Source organism: Grampus griseus (genome assembly GCF_964374135.1).
Source record: "Grampus griseus genome assembly, chromosome: 10".
NCBI classification, from domain to species: Eukaryota; Metazoa; Chordata; class Mammalia; order Artiodactyla; family Delphinidae; genus Grampus; species Grampus griseus.
Window position 1 is genome coordinate 2,617,419 of NC_139004.1, and position 25,388 is coordinate 2,642,806.

The 25,388-nt window shown below is 42.1% G+C and overlaps 1 protein-coding gene across 6 annotated transcripts in view; it reads left to right on the forward strand.

Moving 5' to 3' along the window:
- PRP4K (pre-mRNA processing factor kinase PRP4K) overlaps nt 1-25,044 on the forward strand; it is a 40,969-nt gene extending 15,925 nt beyond the window's left edge. Inside the window, exons 4-19 of one of the 6 annotated variants that reach the window (XM_082663686.1) lie at nt 4,022-4,177; nt 5,505-5,586; nt 6,900-7,110; nt 10,139-10,212; nt 11,428-11,518; nt 12,238-12,385; nt 14,082-14,219; nt 14,842-14,995; nt 17,586-17,700; nt 18,255-18,406; nt 19,710-19,796; nt 20,494-21,232; nt 21,742-21,787; nt 22,305-22,391; nt 23,174-23,218; nt 24,876-25,044. In XM_082663686.1, the coding sequence (XP_082519812.1) occupies nt 4,022-4,177; nt 5,505-5,586; nt 6,900-7,110; nt 10,139-10,212; nt 11,428-11,518; nt 12,238-12,385; nt 14,082-14,219; nt 14,842-14,995; nt 17,586-17,700; nt 18,255-18,406; nt 19,710-19,796; nt 20,494-20,697 (1,612 nt within the window). In that variant the 3' untranslated portion in view covers nt 20,698-21,232; nt 21,742-21,787; nt 22,305-22,391; nt 23,174-23,218; nt 24,876-25,044. Of the gene's footprint in view, nt 1-4,021; nt 4,178-5,504; nt 5,587-6,899; nt 7,111-10,138; nt 10,213-11,427; nt 11,519-12,237; nt 12,386-14,081; nt 14,220-14,841; nt 14,996-17,585; nt 17,701-18,254; nt 18,407-19,709; nt 19,797-20,493; nt 22,392-22,648; nt 22,668-23,173; nt 23,219-24,875 lie in introns of those variants that run through there. The other 5 variants (XM_082663684.1, XM_082663685.1, XM_082663683.1 and 2 more) reach the window with 5 other exon arrangements.
- The last annotated feature ends 344 nt before the right edge of the window (nt 25,045-25,388 follow it).

The window sequence follows — 25,388 nt, forward strand, 5'->3', positions numbered from 1 at the left end:
TCTTTGTTTCTATTTCACTTATTTCTGCTCTGATCTTTATGATTTCTTTCCTTCTACTAACTTTGGGTTTTGTTTGTTCTTCTTTCTCTAGTTCCTTTAGGTGCAAGGTTAGATTGTTTATTTGAGATTTTTCTTGTTTCTTGAGGTAGGCTTGTATTGCTATAAATTTCCCTCTTAGAACTGCTTTTGCTGCATCCCATAGGTTTTGGATCGTCGTGTTTTCATTGTCATTAGTCTCCAGGTATTGTTAGATTTCCTCTTTGATTTCTTCAGTGACTCTCTTGGTTATTTAGTAGCGTATTGTTTACCCTCCGTGTGTTTGTGTTTTTTACGTTCTTTTCCCTGTAATTGATTTCTAATCTCATAGCATTGTGGTCGGAAATGATGCTTGTTGTGATTTCAATTTTCTTAAATTTACTGAGGTTTGATTTGTGACCCAAGTTTTGATCAATCCTGGAGAATGTTCTGTGTGCACTTGAGAAGAAAGTGTAATCTGCTGTTTTGGGATGGAATGTCCTTTAAATATCAATTAAATCTATCTGGTCTCTTGTGTCATTTAAAGTTTGTGTTTCCTTATTAATTTTCTGTCTGGATGATCTGTCCATTGGTGTAAGTGAGGTGTTTAAGTCCCCTACTATTATTGTGTTACTGTCAATTTCCTCCTTTATAGTTATTAACAGTTGTCTTATGTATTGAGGTGCTGCTATGTTGGGTGCGTGAATATTTATAATTGTTTTCTCGGAGTGATCCCTTGACCATTATGTAGTGTCCTTCCTTGTCTCTTGTAACAGCCTTTATTTTTAAGTCTGTTTTATCTGATGTGAGTATTGCTACTCCAGCTTTCATTTGATTCCATTTGCATAGAGTATCTTTTTCCATCCCCTCACTTTCAGTCTGTTTGTGTCCCTAGGTCTGAAGTGGGTCTCTTGTAGACAGCATATATATGGGTCTTGTTTTTGTATCCATTCAGCAAGCCTGTGTCTTTTGGTGGGAGCATTTAATCCTTTCACGTTTAAGGTAATTATCGATATTTGTCTTCCTATTACCGTTTTCTTAATTGTTATGGGTGTGTTTTTGTAGGTCCTTTTCTTCTCTTGTGTTTCCCACTTAGAGAAGTTCCTTTAGCATTTGTTGTAGGGCTGGTTTGATAGGCTGAATTCTCTTAGCTTTTGCTTGTCTGTAAAGCTTTTGATTTCTCCATCGAATCTGAATGAGATCTTTGCTGGGTAGAGTAATATTGATCGTAGGTTCTTCCCTTTCATCACTTTGAATATATGGTGCTACTCCCTTCTGGCTTGTAGAGTTTCTGCTGAGAAATCAGCTGTTAACCTTATGGGAGTTCCCTTGTATGTTATTTGTCATTTTTCCCTTGTTGATTTCAGTAATGTTTGTTTCTCCTTGGGTTTATCCTGCCTGGGACTCTGTGCTTCCTGGACTTGGGTGGCTATTTCCTTTCCCATGTTAGGGAAATTTTTGACTATAACCTCTTCAGATATTTTCTCGGGTCATTTCTCTCTCTCTTCTCCTTCTGGGACCCCTATAATGCAAATGTTGTTGTGTTTAATGTTATCCCGGAGGTCTCTTAGGCTGTCTTCATTTCTTTTCATTCTTTTTTCTTTATTCTGTTCCACAGCAGTGAATTCCTCCATTCTGTCTTCCTTGTCACTTATCCGTTGTTCTGCCTCAGTTATTCTGCTATTGATTCCTTCTAGTGTATTTTTCATTTCAGCTATTGTATTGTTCATCTCTGTTTGTTTGTTCTTTAATTCTTCTAGGCCTTTGTTAAACATTTCTTGCATCTTCTCGATCTTTGCCTCCATTCTTTTTCCAACGTCCTGGATCATCTTCACTATCATTATTCGGAATTCTTTTTCTGGATGGTTTCCTATCTCTCCTTCATTTAGTTGTTCTTCTGGGGTTTTATCTTGTTCCTTCATCTGGTACGAAGTCTCTGCCTTTTCATTTTGCCTCTCTTTCTGTGAATGTGTTTCTCGCTCATCTTTTATGTTTGTCCTTTTGTTCTACTTTGTCTTGAGAAGCTTTCTCAATCTGCCTTCTTACCTTTCTGTTGATTTTGTTTTTCTCCCTTCTGCACACTCATAATTTTTTAAATTTCCAAGACCTTGTTGGCTGTTTTTTAATAACATTTTACTCTCATTTTATGGAAGTAGCATCTTTATGTCATAGATGATAATGAGTCTATTTTGTGGCGCTTTTCTTCTCTGTAGTCTCTCCTCTACCCTGTGTATTGTTTCTACCCAGATTTCTTTGGCTGCTTGTTTGCCTTTTCATTTGAGGACTTTCCTCCACCAGGTGGATCCTCCCTTGCTGCCTATTCCGATTCATCTGCCTATCCTCTCCATGAGAGTAGGAACTTAGGTCTCTGACCAGGGATGGAACCTGGTCCCCCTGACGTGGAAGTACAGAGTCCTAACCACTGGACTGCCAGGAGAGTCGCAGATGACTGTTTATTTATTTTTCTATTCTGGTTTAGAACGCTAGATGGAAGCTTTCTTCCATTCGGACAACCTGGAACTTGCAGTTTGGTGGCGGATTAGCGTATCAGTGACTGTAGATCTTTCCTTTTGGGCTTGTGAGTTTTCCAGAATCTCCTCGTCTGCTGGAGAGTAAGACATGGCTGCCAGTAGAGTTCTGGTCCTAAATAATGTGGGTCCCCCCTTAACCCTTCTCTTCCCAGTGCAGTGCCCTCCAGTGCCGTGGGCCAGTTTTCACAACCACCACTACCTCTCTGTAAAGTGAATATTAAGTTTCCTGCGGTAGTGTGGGGAGGGGCGGCCGGTGGCATTCTCCACTGAGTCAGAAAGGGGAATATACCAAGTCAAGCTGCTCCTAAAGGATTTCAGCCAATTCTCTTTAGCTTTTCCCTTGTACTCCATCCTTCAGAGGATACAGTATCTCCAGATCTTGAGACTTTCTGGGGCTTTGTGGCAGGCACTGACTTGTTTCTTACTTACCTTGTGTGTCCCTATTGGACTAAGATTTAGAGTTGATCTGCTGCTGCTTTTCTGTCCACTTTGCATGTTTCAAGCTTTTATTGGTATCTGTTGTCACATCTCTTCACATTGTCTTTGACTGAAGGTTTTATTTTGTCATTGTTCCTTTTAATGTTGTTTTAGTAAGTTTTCAGAAGAAGTCTGAGATAAACATGGTCAGATGTGACATGAACCTAGTTTATCAGCCCTCTGTAGACTCACGGCCTTCTCTTGGGGTCCCACAGCACTGTCTCACACAGACTCCCACCTTCATACTTGCACTCTGAAGTCACTTTCTGTTTGGTTAACAGGGCATTTATAACAATGTCTGAGGGCCATATTAACTAGACTTATAATTTCTGTCACCTTTGTCTTTCCCGTACTTTATTCAGCAGTGATCTTTTTAAAAATCAAGTTTATCGAGATATATTATTTACATAAAGTAAAATTCACCCTTTTTTTTTTTTTTTTTTTTTTTTTTTTTTTTTGCGGTACGCGGGCCTCTCACTGTTGTGGCCTCTCCCGTTGCGGAGCACAGGCTCAACGGCCATGGCTCACGGGCCCAGCCGCTCCGCGGCATGTGGGATCTTCCCGGACCGGGGCACGAACCCGTGTCCCCTGCATCGGCAGGCGGACGCTCAACCACTGCGCCACCAGGGAAGCCCCAAAATTCACCCTTTTTGTTGTAAAGTTGTGAGTTTCGACAGATGTGTGGTTGCACAGCTGCCATCGAGGTACAGAGCCCGACAGTTCCCTCGCGCCCCTTTGTAGTTGATAAGAAGAGTAGCTGTGGTTTAGTTGTCGTCAGTTAGGCTGGGTATCCATATCTTACTGATGGTGTGTTAATTTTGTTTAAAAATTTTAACTGTTTTTAAAGACTTGACTTTTAGAACGCTTTTGGATTCACAACAGAGCTGAACTTTTGAAAGGTACAGAGAGTCCCTGTACTACCCCTACGCCCAGCAAACTCACAGCCTCCTCAGCTTTAATTGACCTTTAAAATATGTCTTCTTCTTCTCCTCAAACAGGGACAGAGGTCGAAGGAGCAGATCACGCCTGAGAAGGCGGTCTCGGTCACGGGGTGGTCGTAGACGTAGGAGCAGAAGCAAAGTAAAGGAAGATAAATTTAAAGGAAGTCTTTCTGAAGGAATGAAAGTTGAGCAGGAATCTTCATCTGATGATAAGTAAGAACGGAACTTTCCTATAATTTCCTTTTTCCAAATCAGAGAAACACTGTTTGACTTGGAAATCTTTAATTTCCTTCTGAATATTTTAAGCAAATACATTAATTTGACCCTGAATTTAAGTTCATCTTCTGTGCAGGTTTTATAGGTTATGTGACAGAGGTCATGGTTGTCTGAATTTGGGTTTGGCTGGGGTGAATATGGGCCGTCACTTTATCACGAGCCTTTCCTTCTATATTTTCATTAGGAACCATAGAGGTATCCTGCCAATCTCAGTTACCAGTTTTGGTGGGGGGATTTTTTTTTACTAAGTGTAGACTTTGCATTTTGTGTAAACGGTACACACTTGCTGTGCCTGTTATAGTGTGGAAAATGCAGAAATGTTCAGCCTAATAAACTCACGGGGACAGTTTTTAATGCAAACTTCGTTGTCTAAATGGCACATCTCAAAAACAAGTGAGACGAATTCAGAGCAGTGGTTCTCAGCGGGGGGAGCTTTGCCTCCCTGGGATGTTTTGGTGATGCCTGAAGACCTGTTTAGTTGTCATCTAGTAGCGGGAGGCCAGGGACACTGTTCTGCATCCTCCGGTGCATAGGATATGCCCCACCGCACAGAACCGTCCTAGTGTTAGCAGCGCTTGAGCTGAGGAGCCCTGGTTGGAGCTGGGAGAGAAGAGGGCTGAGTGGAGGGAAAGTGTCCTGCGCAGACCTGGTACCTTCCAAGTGCAGGTCGCTTACACCTCTGCAGTGAACACCCAGCAGGTCGTAGAAAGGGCTGCGCTAGGAGCGATCATGAAGAGTGCGGGGTTCTTGGGGGACCATCTGAACCGCTCGGGGCAGTGTTTGCAGGGAGAGCCACTTTCCCTTCAGATTGTGTGCAAATGTCTACCTGTGCATTTTGGGTGGGGAAAGGATCTATAGCTCTCAAAGGCTTCTGTGACCCAGAAAAGGTAGCAGTTCACTTGTGTATCCCAGCCCCCCTCTTGTTGTATAGGTGTGGAAACGAGGGCTGCGGAGATGAAATGACTTTACTACAAGGCACAGCTAGTGATGCCTTTTAAACTTAGGCATCTTTCTTTTGTTCCCAGTCTTTGTGCTATGAAACAGGTGAGGAGGAAAATGAGACGTAGAAGGTTAAGTTACTTGCCAGGATTCCAAACCAGGACAGTTCGAAAGCAAGGATAGAGTGGGGTGGCTTAAGATTTTTGCTCAATGTACTGATGACCTACATTTTCCAGCTTTTATTTTTTTAAAATGTATAAACGTAATGCTTTTGGAGTCTCTGTGTTTGAAGTTAATTACACGGATGTGTGTAATTTTTTCTAAGCCTTGAAGACTTCGATGTTGAGGAGGAAGATGAAGAAGCCTTGATAGAACAGAGAAGAATACAAAGGCAGGCCATTGTTCAGGTGCGTGGTTTCAGGAACATGTTGATCAACACTCCTTCACCACTATTGTAACAAAATTAAGGATTTTTACTTTGACAATGCAGTGACAATAGTAGCAATTGAATAGGTCTTGAAAGGAAGGTGGTTCCTTAATAAAATTGAAACAGTTAATCTTTTTTGTTATACATGGGATTCTGATATAAACCTCTTTTATAAGACAAAATTTGGAGTTTGCTTTCTTTTTTTTTTCTTTAAGTTGATGAACAAGAAAACCCTCATAAGTGAGTATAAATTGGAGGAATTTCCTTTAGCTCAAACTTATAAATAGCCTGTTAATATGTGGGAAAGGTTTTTTAATGCCTAATAAAATGGCACATTTTCTAATGCAGTTGTGAACGTTTAAATGGAACATCTCAATAATTGTAAGACTCCTTGAGAGCCGAGCGATGCAGGGATTGGGTGGGAAAGGGTGTCAAACTCAGGCCTAATGGTAAGGTGAGCTGCCTGGGAAGGCTGCCGGTTCTCCCTGCCATCCTGAGATGAGGCCTGGCTACTCCAGCCTTGGAGGACGGTGGTCCCTGTAAAGCGCCTTCTCTCACCATCATGTGATGGGGGTGAGTGATGGAGCTGAGAGGAAGAATTCTGGAACATATGAAACATACTTGGGTGCTGTTAGGAGGACAGCAGACAAGGAAAGGACAGTCGTAGCAGCTTGTGTAAACAGAGAGAGCAACCACAGCATTTCAGAGTGAGGGGAAGAATTTGAATCACCTGAGTACATAGGGCATAACTAGAATTCCAGAGGAAACTTACCTTTGTGGGGCACTGATGAAACTGTTATTAAACTGATATCCCTAAAGACTTGGTTGAATCTTTTTTTGTTCTTACCCAGGTCCACAATCCCTTATCTCCAACCTTTGGGGCCAGATGTGCTTCAGAACTCAGAAATATGTGAATGTTAGAAAGGTAATATGGTGCATATATGTATATTCCTTTGCCCCATCAATGGGGTCTAGCACAGCACCCCATTATCAGCCACTAGGAGAGTTTTGCAGTGAGTGAGGCGTATCGTGTTCACACTGGGGAAGGTGAGCCTGTTCAGAGCATCACATCTCTGCAGCGCAGGTTTTGCCACCTAATGAATGTGCACCAGACATAGCAAAGCTTTCAGAGTTTTGTGGATTTGGAATTACATATAAGGGATTGTGGATCTAATTCAGTTAAGACTTCAATACCTTTAAAACTTTTTTAGCATTACTTGACACTTAACTTTTCAGTTCAGGCCCTCTTAGCACCAGATGTTGTGACAGTAACACTCTGTGTCGTTACCGCAGAAATACAAATACCTTGCTGAGGACAGCAACATGTCCGCGCCATCTGAGCCCAGCAGCCCCCAGAGCAGCACCCGTACCCGCTCTCCCTCCCCGGAGGACGTCCTGGAACGCGTCGCTGCCGACGTCAAGGAGTATGAACGGGAGAACGTTGATACGTTTGAGGCCTCAGTCAAGGCCAAGCATAATCTCATGACAGTCGAACAGAATAATGGTGAGTCAGTTACAGTTTTGTTTCAACCATGCTTTTCTCTGAATTTGCAGCCCTGTTACTTCCTAAGGAGGGAGGTTATTTGGGGATGGGGGTGGGATGGGGGACTAGGAATGCTGCTTCTGCAACAAACTGCAGAGGACGGCAGGGCCCTGGGCGCCTCAGTGACTGCTCCCCGTGAGCAGGCGTGACCTGAGTGTCGCCCTGAACCCCACGCGCGTGCTCACCGCCTTCGCTCTGGCTTGCTAGGCTATTTTCAGGCACATCCCAGCCATGATTTGATTTCATCTGGGAATACTTCAGTTTGTATCTGCTAGATAAGGACCTTTTAAAAAACATTACTTACACTTGATAAAGTTGATAATTTTTAAATATCTGATGTCTAAAGTTGGTTGGTTTGGGTCAAAATCCAAATAAGATACACATTATGTTTGGGGTATACATCTCTGAAGTCTCTTTTTTAATAGTTTTCTCATGGTGGTGTGGTCTGTCCCCCGCCCCCCGACGCCCCCCTTTACTTGTGAAGGTGCTAGGGCCTGTGTCCTGTGAACTTCTCTACTCTGATTTTGTCTGGCCACGTTCTTGTGTCATTTATTTCCGCTCTCCGTATTTCTTGAAAACTAGTAGTTAGCGTTAGAGACTTGAATAGGTGTCGGCTTAATTTTTTGGGGCAGGAATGCTTCATTAACTGGCGGTATGTACTTCTATATCACATCTGGTGGCACGTAGGTGTGGTGTGGCTGTCCCTGTTTTTATTGGCACTGAGGTTGTGTGTTTAGGTAAGATATTCCACTGAAGTTTCTGTTCAGCTGTTTGCCTCACGCTTTTAGCAGCCATCGATGGTTCCTACTTAGATCCATTATTTCATCGGGGGCGGCAGGGTTTCCAAAGTGGTGATTTTCAAAATATCATTCCTGTTGAATTATTAGCTCTAATTCTGTAAAAGAAGAGGTTTCCATTCTTTGGTTACCCCAAAATCTAGTTCATACAGGAAAGGCAGGTTAAATGCTTGATTATTTTCGCTATTGACCAGTTTTTAGCATGGCATAGAGCTGGTGCCCCAGCAGCCTCCAGAGGTGAGCAGCGAGGTTTTGGGTATTTTGTTGGGTTTTACTCTCTGGTGTCATTATGCTCTTGTTTGGATCCACTGCTGCCATTTTCTTTTTGAAGCTTAGATTGTTCTCTCTTCACACGAGGAGGGAGCCCCTTTTAAATGGGTTTCTGGTGTCTTTTTGAGGCAAACCCTGCAGTATTTATTTAACATGGCTGTTTTACTTTCTGGGACAGGGGCTTTCTGTAAAATATCCAATATTTTAGGCTTTTGTAATTATTTTAGACTTTTTTCTCTGTTCCAACTACTGAGCTCTGCTCTCGTGGTGCAGAGCAGCTGGGCCAGCACAGATGGATGAGCATGGCCACGTTCCCAAAACGCTTGATGGACTGAAGTTCACGAGGTGTTCACGTGTCAGGGCCATACAGGAACAAGCAAGGGGCCAAATTCGGCCCCATCTGTAGTTTGCTGACTCCTGTTCCAAGGCAGTAAGACGTCATAGGCTCACCTTGTGTGTGTCTTGCCCCAGAGCAGAATCAGTTATTATTCCAGGGATCCTTGGTTCCACTTGGTAGGAAATGCCACTTGGAGACTGCAGGGCACTTAGGGGTGCCCATTACTGGTGGGCCTTTTCAGTGGACCAAACTAGGAAATACATACGTTTTTGGAAAGGTGGAGTTCATACTGATTTGCCAATTCAAATTCGAGATTACAGGGTTTTTATTAACTTTCTTGACTTTGTATTTCTCTCTTTTACAGTAGAAAAACTTGGTTCCTAATAAGCACAGGTACTTAGGTTGTTTTGAAACTTTCATACGCAGAGTTATCACTGCGATTGTCAGTATTAAATGTACTGAATGCAGTTTGAAAATGTAATGGTTTTGTCCTTAGGATGTATTTCAAGATGTATACAAACCTGTGTTGTTCTAAAGGTTTTTGAAATAGTTCTCTGTGTGGTTATACCACCAGTTTGATTTGGTTTAGGCTTATTTTCATTTGCTTTTGATTTTTAGGAATATTTTGAGTTTTAAAAAAATCACTAAAACATCTTTCATACATGCATGTGTTTATATTGTCTACACATGCACACAAAATATTATACATACTCATCTGTATGAAATGACCTTCATTCCCTTTTACAGCTGCGTATTCCCACAGTGTGATGAGTGTGCCGTAGTTTATGCAGTTAGTCTTCTAATGGTAGATGTTTGGCTGCTGATTGGAGCATCAATGATAATAGCGTTGTGCATTAAGTCGTTTTTTTCTGCTTGTTACTGTGTCTTTGGAATGGTTTCATAGAAGTGGGATTTCTGGGTCTGAATGAATATGTCATTTTGCTCTATACTTCCAGATCCCCTCTGTAAAGGTTATACAGTTTTGCCATCCCACAAGCCATGTCTGAGGGCTTTTTACCCAGGGCCTTGTTAACAGAATGTTGTCATACTTTTAGATTTGTAGCCAGTCTCATAGGATGGTATTTCATTGTGACTTTAATTTGCGTTTGAGTTGGGCGTATGAGGTCGGGCATGTGTTCGTATGGTTAAGGCTGTTGCATTCTTTTTTCCTTACATTTATTTTTTTGCCCAGTGTTCTAATGGGGCCATTAGGCGTTTTAGGAGAGAAATACGCAGATCTGTATTCATAGTGCGGGGTGCTAACCTTCTGAGAGAAATTGCAGTTTAGAGAGGAGCGTCCCTTGTAATACCTAATCGTTGCTTAGTTACTAGCATATTAATTCAGCGTTAGTGGAAGTACCGCTGTTAGGTCTTTCAGCTTTCTGAAGCGCACTCTCAGTAAAAAGTGGAGAGCTGCGTATGTCTTAGTGTCACAGAGTGATTGTAAGCTGGATATTGGTGAAAAACGGATGTGCAAGAGGAAAAGGAAGTTAGAATTGCTGTTAGTGATTTTCCATTGATATATTATTTGTGTTTCCATTTGCATCTCTTCATTTTTCAAATATTAATGCTAATTTCCATTAAGGTTCATCTCAGAAGAAGCTGTTGGCGCCCGACATGTTCACAGAATCTGATGATATGTTTGCTGCGTATTTTGACGTGAGTAATTTTAAGTCATAAAAACAGAACTGTTAATCAGAAAAGGGTATATAACAAATACGTATTTCAGTGGTATATACGTAGAGAGAGAGGGATAAAGCAAACTGATGCTAACATTCGGACCGTCTGGGTGAAGTGTATCTAGAATCTCTTTATACTAGTTTGGCAACTTTTCTCTGTCTGAAGTTAAATCAAATTTTAAGACAAGTACAGCAGAGCAGTCTGAGGGCTTCATACAGTTAAACAGCAGATGACTTGAACGCGTAGGTATTTTCTATTTAAACAGCTTGCTGCTTGGCTTTACAAGCCTCTGTGTGTGTGTGCTGCAGTCAGGGGAGACCAGGTGACGTCAGTAATTTTCAGGCCTAGGGTCCACTTTGGGCCTCTGCATTGTAGGCGATTGGGAACTTAAGGATTTGGAGCCTAATAGAAGTCATGGAAGAGTTGGAAATGTTACAAGGAGTGGGTTGAGAAATTTTGTACCGTTAGCCACTTTATCAGTGGTTTTTCTTGAAAAGATTTTCTTGAAAAATGGTCTCAAAAGTAGCAGACCATTTCCATCATAAATTTAAAAGAACGTGAGAAATACAGAGGCTTTGGTGAAGGGAGGTGGGAGAGATAAACATGTGACAGGGAGATTAAAAATGGACTAGGATAAAGCAGTGATGTCCAGGACCCTGAAGACACCGGTGATTGGCTTAAGTAACGTGTCCCTTGTGTGGTGTGCTGCCACAGGAGCACGCAAAAGAGATGGGTTAAGAAAGCGTGAGATGATTTTGAGCCAGTTCAGGTATTGGCACCCATCATCCACCTGGATGATGTTGAAGGGCTTTCTGGGTGTCATGGAGAGTGATGTGAGTGACGTGTAGTGAAGACACTTCAGAAGTACCAGATATTCCTAAACTCATCTTCTAACACAGCCAGTGACGTTTCACCCATAGATGGGAGGAGACAGGGAGGGGGTGTTGCGTGACTAGGGCAGTAACGAAATGTGACGATAACTTGTTACTCTTTTCTTGAGCGTTATTGTGGTTCAGGAGACTTGATCGTGTTTCTGCTGCGGTGCATTTACACAGTCATAGTACGAGTTCATTTAAGTTGGCATAAAATGTTACCAAATTTTAGCTGGTTCTACCTGTTTTTCTTTTAAAGGAAGTGCTTTAAATGTCTGCCCGTTTGGTGGCTAAATAGCTCATGTTGCTGCCTTAATTTCAGAGTGCGCGTCTGCGGGCTGCCGGCATTGGAAAAGATTTCAAAGAGAATCCCAACCTCAGGGATAACTGGACTGATGCAGAAGGCTATTATCGTAAGATCACAGTTTTTTGTTTTTGTTTTTTTAACTTTTTATTTTCTATTGGAGCATGGTTGTTAACAATGTGATAGTTTCGGGTGTACGGCGGAGTGACTCAGTTATACATGTATCTATCCTTTTTCAATACAGTTCTTATTAATTTTAGAGTTCATTGTAACAGCTTGTAAAAGTACGTGGCCTAGTGCCTTCACACTTGGGAGGACTCTGAAAGTCACATCACAGTGCCGTCACTTCAAAAGTGGGGCACGTCTAGCAGCTTCATGAACCCATGTTACAGCCCAGAAGCATCACAAATTGAAGTGAGGTGAAGACTTGATGTGCAGCTTAAATCTGTTCAGAGTTATTTTCAGCCATGAGATCATCCTCCAGAGGGAAGGGGTGCCAGCCACGCAGACTGCAGCTGGAGACCCTGCAGTGAGCACAGTTCTTCCTTCCTCGGTGTTAGGACCGTCAGCAGTTGCTAGGAGAGCAGAAAGTCTTCCTGCAGCGGTTGGCAGCCGGCAGCTTTAACCACATTACGCAAGAGGGTCACGACGGGGGCGAGGCCTTGAGTCTGCATGGTGTCCAGGAAGCCAAGCACGCAGCAGAGATTTGACAGTTTTTAAGTGACTGCACTGTGTATCCTACTTTTCGACTTTTCTGATGTGTATCTCACAGTTTTGTGCAGTAGTCTATTATGGTCAGAATTCTAATCTTTTAGCTTACCTTTTCAGGTGTGAACATAGGTGAAGTCCTGGATAAGCGTTATAACGTGTATGGCTACACAGGTCAAGGCGTGTTCAGTAACGTGGTCCGAGCCAGGGATAATGCGAGGGCCAACCAGGAGGTGGCCGTGAAGATCATTCGGAACAACGAGCTCATGTAAGTTCAGGACACAGAACAAAACCTTCACCGACACCTTCGCGGGTGTTCACAAATAAGCCTGTTTTGAAATAGTGACCACAGTCTGCGTAGGACAGGCATTGGGCTGATAAAGCGACAGAGCAGCTCTGGGTATTTGATTGATCGTCACGTGTTGTTCTGTGAGAAGCTCTCGAGCCGTAGGCTGATTGTATTTGATTCATTTCAGTGCATTTCAGCACTTGCTTTGTGCACTGATGTCAGCTCAGACTCCTTCCGCCTACCGCTTGTCTTACGACCATCCTTTGCTGTGAACGCTTAAGCTCAAGCCGAAAGGTGAGAAATCAAAAGGGCAGATTGATCAGGTGTCACTGAGCATACGGTGGCCTGCAAAAGGCGTCGAATCAGATAGTTCTGGGAATTATCTGTATCTTTGTCTGTTGCCTCCTCTCCTTATGAGCAGGGAGGTGATTGCATACCCGTGTGCGTTAATGCATAATCTGTGCCACACACTGAGCTGGCATTAAAGTCAACTTGGCACTGGTTTGGAAACGCAAGAAAGAAGTATTTAGGTTTATACTGAAGTCTTAGGTTGCCTAGGCTTAGAAAGTTTGTTTGATGGAAGTCCCCAACTTCTGTATTATAGACACTAATTTTAAACTAGTCTATTGACAAATTATAACTAGAATTTCAGAGGATAATATTTACATCAAGACATCTTGAGATAAAATGTGCAAGATTGATTTCCGTTCAAGCAAGGTGGGTTTATTCCTCTATGTTTCTGTTTTGTTCATTGATTATTTTGGAAATTAACTCCATGAAAACAGTATTTGGCTAAGAGTAAAGTATTGTGTGAATGATATAGAGACTTGTGTTCCTCAACAGTTCTGTTATTAGTACTTAAAAAAAAAAACAGACTAAACACATCACTAAATAAATACATATTATTTAGTTTTCCTAAATTCTTTTTTTTTTTAATTGGGGTATAGTTGTTTTACAATGCTGTGTTAGTTTCTCCTGTACAGCGAAGTGGAGTTCCCTGTGCTATACAGCAGGTTCTTATTAGTTATCTGTTTTATACATAGTAGGGCATATATGTCAATACCAATCGCCCAATTCATCCCACCCCACACACCCACCCTGGCTCTCCCCCCGGGTGTCCATACGTTTGTTCTCAGTATCTATTTCTGCCCTGCAGACCGGTTCATCTGTACCATTTTCTAGATTACACGTATATGCGTTAACATGATATTTGTTTTTCTCTTTCTGACTTGCTTCACTCTGTATGACAGTCTCTGGGTTCATCCACGTCTCTACAAATAACTCCATTTTGTTTCTTTTTACGGCTGAGTAACGCTCTATTGTATTTATGTGCCACATCTTCTGTATCCATTCATCTGTCACTGGACACTTAGGTTGCTTCCATGACCTGGCTATTGTAAATAGAGCTGCAATGAACATTTTGATACATGACTCTTTTGAATTATGGTTTTCTCAGGGTATATGCCCAGTAGTGGGATTGCTGGGTCATATGGTAGGTTCTGCTTTTAAAGGAACCTCCATACTGCTCTCCGTAGTGGCTGTATCAATTTACATTCCCACCAACAGTGCAAGAGGGTTCCCTTTCCTCCACACCCTCTCCAGCATTTATTGTTTGCATAGTTTTCCTAAATTCTTGATGTATCCAATTTTGACCTAATTTTCTTTTTCATTTCAGGCAAAAAACTGGTTTAAAAGAACTAGAATTCTTGAAAAAATTGAACGATGCTGATCCTGATGACAAATTTCATTGTTTGCGACTCTTCAGACACTTTTATCACAAACAGCATCTCTGCCTCGTGTTTGAGCCTCTGAGGTACAGTGTCAAAACCTGTACATTACCCTGAAAACTCAGCCTCTTCACCGTTGCCAACCTCAGTTCAGATAGATGCCGTGATAAATGTTCTGGGTATTTGATGTGTTTTTAACTATTGGTGAAGACCTAGCTTCTTGACAGTTGTTAATGTGTAAACAGTGATTGGCTGTGTACTGTGTGTCACACGCTCACGTCGTGTGGCCTTCAGCTCAGCAGAGAGTTCTCTGAAAATTAAGTACTTCAAGAAAGGATTAAGCCACAGTGAAAAGAAATGGGAATAGTGGAGGAGGAATATGACATCCCCCTTCAGAATTGTGGCTTCATGTTTATGCTTTCCAGCGGAAGCCCATTCCAAATCAGTAGGAATTTTAGCACTGCATACCTTCCCTTCTCTTCATTTTGAAAATTGTGTTGTGTACACACAGTTTCATGTGCTCTCATTTCAATGTAGGATAATTTATCAAACGTTTGGGCCGTGGGAGGGGGTTCTTGAACAGAGTGTTTTCATTGTAATTCATGCTTTGAACTTGATTTTACTTTATGCTTGAAAATGGTTTTGCCTTCCTTAATTTCCACTTTGCATTTTAACCCTAATTTTATTTGTTTTTTTCTTTCCTAAAAGTATGAATTTACGAGAGGTGTTAAAAAAATATGGTAAGGATGTTGGCCTTCATATTAAGGCTGTACGATCCTATAGTCAGCAGTTGTTCTTGGCACTAAAACTCCTTAAAAGATGCAATATCCTCCATGCAGATATCAAGCCAGACAATATCTTGGTAAGTCAAACGATCAGGCTGCCTTGTTATATCCATGTAACTTCTATAATGTGATCACCACTGTGTTCTAGAAATGACACCTTTGAAGAATAATTCAGTGCATTACCCATTACAAATGACTTTGCCAGTGTTTACTCTTCTAGAAATTGGGCCATGAAATTTTATAGTAAAGTATGAAGAGAGAGGAAGTAGGCTGCTGTCCCAATTTTTTCCTGTTGATTGATGGATTTGATGAGTGCACACAGACCCCCAGAATGCTTTGATGTAGTAACGATGGGCTTCCTCGGGTACCTGGAGAAATGCTGCAGTGTTGCTGTTTTGAAATAAGGAGTGTTCACAGTCTTTTGTTCTCTAGTTTTATAGACTGACAGAGCGAGGGACGTTTAAGGGAGTTACCCTCTCTGAAGTAGATGCATGGGGTTGAGTTTAGGGTGTCCAGGAATAATTCTTTTTCATTTATTCTTCATGCTTTAGAAGCTGTGGCTTCTGGCGGCCACACCCAGGAAAGCTCGGTCGTTCTTGGGCCTTGTATGGAAGGGAGCCTTTCCCAGTCTTGACCTCTCCTAGCTCGTGCCTTCTGGTGTGGTACATGCAGATTTCCCAGTGCTTATGTTTTTGAAACTTAGAAACACATCTCATTACAGTGGAGTGATTGGTGTGTATGCGCCCCTTCCCTCCCCAGCCCTTTCTCTGTCATGCTGTCAGAGTCGGGGCTGTTCACAGCTGGGGGATTCTAGCTCGTCTGCCCATAACATGTTCCACATGTTTTTAAGAAAGATACAATCCCATTAAAGTTTGTTTTGGACTCCTTGTCAGTAACTTAGCTCTTAGTTCAGATTTCGCTTTCTCTTCTTTTTTAAAAATCTTAAAATATCTCCTTCCAGACCACCACGTTAATGAGGCGTTCCATTTTGTACGTTTGGTCTGAGTTTCAAAGGAAGGTACTGCATCTCTGATGTTACTTGAGGTTAGAGTGGCTGAGTAATTCCAGTGAACTGGCGGCCACAGTGTCAGCTGTAGGCTGCACAGTCCACTTCATAGTTGATCTTTACCTCAATTTTTCTCTCTCTTTTTTGAATTGTGAAGTACACCATCCATATCAAAGAATGTATAAACTATGTATAAGGTAAAGGTAACTATGCACTGAACATCTGTGTAACCACCATGGAGGTTAAGTAATAAGACATTTGTTAGCATCTTAGAAGCTCTTGTTTTTAAAACTTCATTTTTCTTTGAGTTAGTGCTAAACTAGTATAGGTTTTCACATGGGTTTCAGACAGTTTGGCCTTCTTCCTGAGGAAGGAACAGACAGACATCCTCAACCACGCGGCGCTGTTTGTTAATGAAAATCCAAAGCTTTTAGCCCAGGATTTCAGCCGTCAGGCCGGCAGAAGTGCTGCGTTCCCCGCGGGCGCGTGGAGGGAAGTGCCTGAGTGTGGGTCCCTGCTGCTGAGGGCATGTCACCCAGCCCGAGCACTCCCCTGGCAGACGCAGATGTTAAAGTGGCCCCGGGGTTTTCTCTGGTTACTGCAGCTGCACCCTTAAGCGGCTGAATGCAGTTTATATTTGAAAACTTGAAGAGTGCTTTTCCTGTGTTATCTTAATTCCGTGGATGTCGTCTGTAGTGGACCAGTCGGTAGCGCTGACCAGGCTCTATGCTACCCCAGGGGAGACTGCCCAGGGCTGCTTATTTAAAGTGCTACGTGTCTTTGGGGTGGGAACAGTAGGCCAAGTTCAAGTCCCAACTCAGAATTTGTGTGTGTCTCTTTTGAAGGGGGGTGGGGACTCTGGAATGTGGATTACCTTCACTTGTTAACCCTGAACATGCTCCGGCTCATGAGTGTGGCAGTAGCCATGGGAGCATCTCCAGCCTCTCTCAGAAGGTGCCACTGTCGCTGTGAATGTGGAAGTGTTGACAAAGGAGAAAAGAGACAAATGACCAATACAGTGTTCCTGTTTATCCGTCTTGCCAAATATATTTAACATTTTCCTAATACTTTCTTTACATTTAAGGGATTTAATGTTTTTTAGACTCGAAGGGAGTGCTAAATTTGGGAAGGTCTAGCAGCTTCGGATGAAGAATTGTTTTTATTCTCTTTTTGTCCAAATTGAATCTGAATCATTCTTCTGCTTTCATTGCCATCATAATTTTCTGGCAAACGAAAGTTAACTTAAGTCAGTTGTAAGTTAATCTAAGTCTGATTTCTTCCCAGTGACCGTCTTCGTGTTCCTTTAGGCAGTAACTTGATTGGTTCGGGTTTCCTGGGGGTTTTTAGAAGATGCTTTGCTTCCGTGCCTTCTGTTACTACTCCACCCTTTCCTAAATAGCTTTGGTTAAATTTACTTGGCATTCTCTCTTATTTCCTCACTGAAGAAAGTTCTTTTACTAATTTATGATCAAATATTTGAGAGCTCTTAATTCTTCACAATTAGGAAGTTGAATTATAAAATAATTAGAAAAGGAATTTTCAAGTGAGTGACTTTGTTCTCAGTATTGGGAATAACTTCTCAGAGCCGTTTTTTTTAATCTGATCATGTGTCTTAATTTCTCCCGGCATGAGTTAAACTTCAATTATAAAATGTTTTGCAGGTTAATGAATCAAAAACTATTCTAAAGCTCTGCGACTTCGGGTCGGCGTCACATGTGGCGGATAATGACATAACGCCTTACCTTGTCAGTAGATTTTATCGCGCCCCCGAAATCAGTAAGTTCCTTCCAGCGCTCCTCGACCTGGGCCGCCGTGCGCAGTGGGAGCGGCACGCTGACGGTCTAAGCAGTGTTTTCCGGCGCTGCGGCAGCGACTTGAGTCATTCGTGAGGAAGGGAACCGTAGCCAGTTCATGCTCCTCAGGTGGGATGGCCGTGGTTGTGGCAGGTGTGGAAAGCCCTCGGCTTCGGGCGACTGCTCTCACTTCCTCAGGGCCTGTCACACTGTGGACCGTCTGGGTCCTGTGTTCTTCCCCTTCCTCGGCCTTGGCCGAGGCTGGCGAGCCCTCCACCGAAGGCGCAATGAAAGGATAGAAGAGATGCACCCTTCCTTCTGCCCCTTCACTGCTTCCCCACGCCCTCATGTTTTCAAGGTTTCTAAGTTGAAGGGTCCCATAAAGAATTAGTGGGAAAGAATATGAAGCTAATGTGAAAGTGAGGTACTCAGACTGTGGTTACATAGTCCGAGCTAAGTTGATTCCCCTGTTAATGGAAGTAAACAGTAGTTGATTGTTTTTATCGTCATACGTTAAAATTTGCATTATGTTTTCAGTTATAGGTAAAAGCTATGACTATGGTATAGATATGTGGTCCGTAGGCTGCACCTTGTATGAACTCTACACTGGAAAGATTTTATTTCCTGGCAAAACCAATAACCACATGTTGAAGCTCGCCATGGATCTCAAAGGAAAGATGCCAAATAAGGTAGGAGTTAGTGGGAGCTTGTTTCCGAGGTCTTCGTGGCGCCTCCGGCAGATTCGTGGTTGCTGACACTCATCTCTCGTGGCTATAAAACAGTTTCTGAGAGGTGGGCACGTGGCTACTCTGATTCCTTAGCTCTTCTCATTTCTGGTGTTTAAATTAGTGGTTCTAACCAGCCAAGAGCTGTCAAGAGAGAATAAGAGAATCCCATTTTCCTTTTCTCGTCTAAAGTCTGCCTTTGTGCTTTTCTTTACTCTCCTGAATTAAGCAGAAGCGTAGGGCCCATAGTTTAAGGTAGAATTGGAACTGAGGGAGAGAGGATACATGCGACTGTTTTCACATCTCTGTCCTTCCCTTGTTCCACTGGTTGTCATTCAGTGATGGGCAGAGCAGCAGGAGGGTTCCTGGGAGCACACCTATATTGGTAACAGCTGCAGTGAGAAAAGATGCAGGTCCAGGTAGGCAGATGGTGGAGAGAAGGACTCAGTCATCAGAGAATGAGCGGGGGACTTGGCGGCAGTCCGTTTATAGAGGTTGGAAGCTGCTGGGAGAGGAAGAAGGTACCGAGAAAACTCACGGCAAATGACATCTTTTTAACGTGAAACTCACCGTTAATGCTTGAGCTGTAATATTAGTTTGTTTGATTAACACAAATCAAGAACTTTATAGGCATTTATAAAAATGTCTAAAGACCGTATCTTAGGCTTTTATGATTTCAGCTTATGTGCTGACTTTCTGAGAGATTTACAGATTTTTCTCCCTGTAGGTCAGAAGCCATTATGTTTTTTAAGTTCTGTCCAAATTCTGTTATGTTGGACTCGTTTAGACAGAAACACAGAAATTAGCTATGTTGGTACTTGTTTTAACGAGGCCTGACCTGCTATCACTTTAGGGCTGTTAGAACATCATTTTTTAAACGTCCTTAGGTTTCTTAACTGCCAAGAGAGAAGGCCCCACTTGTGTAGTATTTTTCCTAAGAACCACTGATGTAAGTCTCTGCTCACTTAGTCTTCAGTGTTGAATAGTGAAAGCACAACATGATATTTATTGTAATTGGTTTAAGTCACTGCCCGGGAAAATATAACTTCATGTTGTTAAGTAGTCTTAGGTACAGCATTTGTCTGAGCTTTTCCAAAGGTGTTATTCTCTCGAGAACAAGGAATCGGAGATCATTCTCAAATAAGGAAGCAAACCCAGAGACACTAAACAGGAACACTTGTGTGACTTGTGTACTGGGGTCATCGGTAGACCAGACTACCAGTGTTGTCTAAGAGCTCAAAATCCAACTGTTCTGTTTTATTGCCAGATGATTCGGAAAGGCGTATTTAAAGACCAACATTTTGATCAAAACCTCAACTTCATGTACATAGAAGTTGATAAAGTAACAGAGAGGGTAAGTGTCCTTTAGGTGTGCTACGTTAGATGATTATCTTACGTTAACGGATTGCGTGCCGGGTGGTTCTAGGAGATGCGAGTATTTTAAAACAATAAAAATAATTCCTGTTGCAGTTGGCCAGTTCCTGAATAAGACACGTCAGGTTATGGAAAAGATTTTAAAATGTTTGCCTAGTACAATGAGTTTATTTTTATCGTATTCAGGCCCTTTTCTCTCTCCTTGGGTCCCTCTCTTGGTCTGGCTTCCCATCCAGCTTCCGTACTGCTGCCAGTGGTCTTTTTGAAAACAAATCCGAGCGTGTTACTCTCCCTGCTTAAAGATTCTTCCTTGGCGCCCTCTTACCTGTAAGATAATGTATTTAACTCCTCAGAAAGACTGCGGTCCTCAGCCGTTCCCCCTCCTCACGACTCCATGGACCCCACCATCCCACACCTGGCAGTAGGCCAGCGGGCACGCTGCTTGTTCCAGACCTCCATGCCTTTGTTCACACCCCATCCTGACCTTAATCACTTAACTATGTTTTTGAATTCTCAGAATTCCTTTCTGCTGTCATTCTGATCTGTTCATAAAATTAAATTACAGAATGATGTTTGAACTGTCATAGCTAACTTGGGGCTGGCCTTTTCATTCAGGTTTTAGGTTGTGTATGTTTAGTAATTTATTTAGAGATACACATTTAAAACATTATTTGTAGGAGAAAGTTACTGTCATGAGCACCATTAATCCAACTAAGGACCTGTTGGCTGACTTGATTGGGTGCCAGCGACTTCCTGAAGACCAGCGTAAAAAAGTGCACCAGCTGAAGGACTTGTTGGACCAGATCCTAATGTTGGACCCAGCTAAACGGATTAGCATCAACCAGGCCCTACAGCATGCCTTCATCCAGGAGAAGATTTAAGCGAGATGAAGAAGCTCCAAGGGTTTGAGTAATTAAATACAAAGACTGAAGAAATTTCACAGCAGTTTATTAATGTATATAAACTTATAAATATTTCTCCTGCAAATTTGAGGAAGCATGATATATTTGAATTAACACCAAGGGTGATATTTCTTTTAGAAATGTTAGTTAATCTGTTTTGTGTCTTATGTGAAATTTCACTGTAGAAATGTTTTAATTGCCAAGACTGCACAGAATTACAGTGCTAATGTAAATGGTTGCAGTTCACATAAAAGACAGAAGCATCTGTTATAAAGCGAGCAGTAATACTGGGTGGTTGATTTATTTTTAGCAAACTTGGCTTCGTTTTGGTCTCCAGGTAAAAAGGCCAGCGTAAATGCTGTTTATATTCACGTTTTCCTAGGTGTGTGTGTGCAGGCCACAGCAGCATGCCCTGGGTAGTCAGTGCCGAAGGGGCCTGTTCCTTCTTGAGCCTGCCTGCAGGGATGGTCTCCTCTTTTAAAGCAGGTTGTGTACAACATTCAGTACACTGAAGGTAAGCTAAACCATCAACATCACTGGTGTTTTAAGATGTTATTTTATTGGAACAATTGACAAATGAGGGATATTAGCTTTGTGGCAGAATTCCCTGCATGTGTGATAACTGATCTTGTTTTATTTTTTGGCATTGCAACTGTGGCATAGTTACAATTTCTGTTCTGTTCATCACATTTAAAATTTGAAGAGTATGCGCTTGATGGATAGAGCGCCTTCAGTGTACTGTTTCTTATTAACTTTAATTTTTTTAAATCAACTTGCTATAGACTTTATATACATTTTGTTTAAATACAGTTCCTAGTGACACAGAAACGATGCGTAGCTTTCATTCCCTAGTAACAGATGTTGAGGCCTAATTCCGCAAGTCCTCATATTGAAAAGTTAGACAACATAGTGAAATTTTTAACTATTTGTATGTCATTTTGAAAGTGTACTGCTTTATGGTAAAAGTGTTTTTCATTTGTTCATTGTTTTCATTATTTGTGATCATGTTGTCTTTCAATACAGGCATAAACCTTCCACTCTTGAACAAAGCAGCTGCTTTTTAAAAGCGGTAATTGCTTCTTTACCTTTTATTTCTTTTGTAAATGAAGCTTTTCTTTAAGGATGTGACTTTACAGTGTTGTCTATTGCATAAAACAGTTGACACTCACTTATTGTAAAGTGAAGATTGTTCTACTGCATGTGACGGTGGACCATGCAGATTTCTGTATGTTCTCAGTATGCATCACTAGGTAATAAAGTCTTTTGTGAACAAGGCATTTGTAGCCATTTTTAAAAGTTTTTGTCTTCAGTGCTGGTAAGTCAGGTAAACGATATAGAGTTAAAAGCAACCTTGCGTTTCTTCCTTTAAGTCTTTAACTGAAAGAATTATTTGTTAAAGATGTAAACCTAGCCAGAAGTTTATCATTTTATTAATAATTAGGATCCTAATTATTTCATCAAAAAATTCTACCAGTATTGTCAGCTTTCAGTGTAGTGAGGTAATTCCTGTAGGTTATGGGGTATAATTCAGGATTTAACTAATGTTTCTGCTATTTTCTCACTTTTCCTTCTGATGGTGCGGAAAGAGAAAAAGGAAAACGGGGCACAGGCCACTCACCGCCTTCTCCAAGGGGTCTGATTTGCTGAGACACCAGCTTCACCTTCTTAACAAGGTTATTTCTGACAGCATGTGTAGATAAACATTTAGCAACAATTTAAAACAAAATCATGTAAATCGGTTTGGCTTTGCAACACGAAGAAATTAGTATTTTTTAACATGATAGCAGAGAATTTTCAGAAATGTATGTAATCTTTTCTGTTTGGGTGGTAAAATTAATGCTTGTCTCCCTGAGGAATGTGGAAAATCATCAGATTTTAGGGGTTTAAATAATATTTTTAAATTGTAAATGGGATTTTTTTATTCACCCAGGCACCTAATTACAACAAGCATGCACATTTTGGTGCATTCAAGAATGGAAAATCAGAGTAGCAGCATTCTTCTGGTGGGTTTACTCCATTTAAAGGCATGAGATGCACTACAGCCAGGAAGGTGATAGGTGATACGATAGGCCAGCTTTGACGCTGTACCCCCGTCTCCTCGTGGTTCAGACGTAAACTGACATAAACGCCAGGTGGTTCTCATCCTCAGGTGGTGGCGCCTTGTAAACAGGGCACCACAGGTGCAGCTTTCCTACCTGAGTGAAACGGGTAGTGATTTTCCCACCGCTGTTTACTTTGGTGATAATATGCTGCATGGTCAAGTCTCTCCTAGGCATTTTCACTCAGAATATTGATAGTTAGCGTTTGTATGTTTCTGGTGATTTTCATGGCTTCATTTTATATACTTATTTAAGTAAGTTAACTTCCACTTAGAGACAGTTCATCTTATGCCTTCAAAACTGTTACGTGTTCTTTAAAAAACAAAGTTGCTTGTTACTTGTTCTTTGTGTTTTAGGTGCAGCTCAGTGGAAGATGATGACACCAGAAGACATGAGCTAAGGTTTCTGTCCTATAAAAGATTAAAAAAAAAAGAATCCTCCATTTAATTTTTGTCCAGTTTTTTAGTTTTCAGCATTATGATTTGGGGTGCATTACTGTTGGGGGCTTAGAGTGGCGCTCCTGTGTTCATTGTAAAGTTTTCGCTTTATCACGCTTCCTGCCTCTCCCCCGCTTCCCCCCCCCCCAGGATGAGAGTAGTGGTCAGATCTAGTGATGTTGGCCGTGTGGGTGGTGAGGTTCCACATCACACGTGGTTGTCAAGATTGGTCCCTAAGGATTATTAGAAAGACAGTAGCCACCGGAAGAGCATCCGTCTGAAGGTAGCCGCCCATGTGCGTTGCCACGTCTCCTTGGCTGGTGCAAAGGGTCGGAAGGAGCCCTGAGAGCGAGCGCTGCTCAGCGCCTGGGGCGCCCTCTTCTCCAGCTCGCCCGCAGTGTCTGTGTTCAGCCGCTGCTCCGGGCGCGATCTTGAAGTAGACCAGATACCCAGAGCACTGCCAGCGGTCCTTCCTAAGGGAAATGGCGAGGGCACGTTCCGTAGATCTTTGAAATTCCCGAACTCAGCATTCCTTGATTTATCTACTTGAAAGGAACCCTGTAAGCAGTGTTTATCCACACACACGTAATTGTATTGGAGTCTGTAATGTTCTAAGGCAGAGAGACGTGGAGCTCCGCAAGCCCTCTGCTAGGTGGGCCCAGGGCATGGACCATCCTCCACAGACGCGCGGTCAGCTGCTGTGTAGTTACTCTCACAAAGGTCTTGCTGTATTTCACTTTATGGCAAAAATGATGCCAAGTGATTGTGAGACTTCAGGATCCATAAGTCCTAGGACGGCATAGTTCTCTCTGTAGTTGGGGGGATGGTTGAGCTTCCACATTTTAGACACCGTTCTCTGGGTAGACCTGTTCTCGAAGGTTATCAGAAATTAGGCTGCAGTGTCAGGGTTTTGAAGGGAGTGTCTTGTCATAAATCTTAAGACCCTCCCAGCATTTGTATTCACCCTCACCTTCACGTCCTTATTAATAGCGTCCTGTTTCTTTATTCCCCAGTGCCTGTTTCATTCCACTTTTTCTCAAAATAATTTTGTGTTTAAAAAAAAATTGTTTTTTGCCATTATAATTACCACTTTCTTTTCTTGGCTAAAACAAATACTCAGGACATTTTTACAGTCACAGTGTTTTGGGTATGTGGTGGAGGCAGTGAGGTGCAAAGTTCTCAGGTTTGTCCCTTTTTGCATTCTTGCCCCGCCCCTTCACCTGGACTTCTGTAGCTGGCCGGGGAGAAGGAGACTCTCTGAAACGGGCATCACATGTCTTCAGATTTAGGCCGAGCAGTTGAGGGAACCCCCTTTTAAATGTCGAGATAGGAAAGAAGCCAGATATCAAATGCACAGTTACTTTATGTTAGTTATCATGACATTGTCAGAAATTGGGCCTCATGAAGTGCTTGCTTTTTCATAGCATCCTAGTTCAGGCGTATATTTAACGTAAATTTTATCATTCTTTTCTGAGACGAAATGTCCTTATAGAAATGTTCACTACAAATTCATGTGTTTTACATGTCAATTAATGTACACTAAATTGACTTTTTAAATGCTTTCCAGTTATTTTGATAGATATCATCATGGTATCTTTAATTTTTCTTCTCCTATGTGTAGGGTAAGGGACTGTTCTTCTGAAGAATCTTTCCATTTAGTGATCAAGATATGGAAGCTCATCTCTGAAAATACTTGACATGTGTCCTAATTATTCCCAGTGTCATTTGAATTGTAAGTTGCATTTCAGCAGCAATGTTCCCAGTTGACTTATTAGGAAAATGTAATAAAATGTGCCTCTTGTTACCATACTGCCTCCTGAGTTTTCATTGCTCGAGTTTGGTATCTTACATTTAGCTTTAGGTCAGAAACACTCTTTCTTACCTGATCTTCATAGATGTGCTTTGCGAAGTGTTTTGTGCTCAGATATGACTGGGAACCGCCAGGTTAGGGAAAGTTGTCGGAAGACATCCAGCAGGCTTTGTGAGTCTCACGCAGGGGAGGGTGGGGAGGAGGTCCCGCCGAGCGAGCGGACCTGCGCTCAGAACCTGCAGCCCGGAGACAGCCTGCAAGCCGCTGAGCGCAGAGCACACGCCAGAGGTGCTGTGTTCTCGTTCCCGCTACACGTGCTTCCCT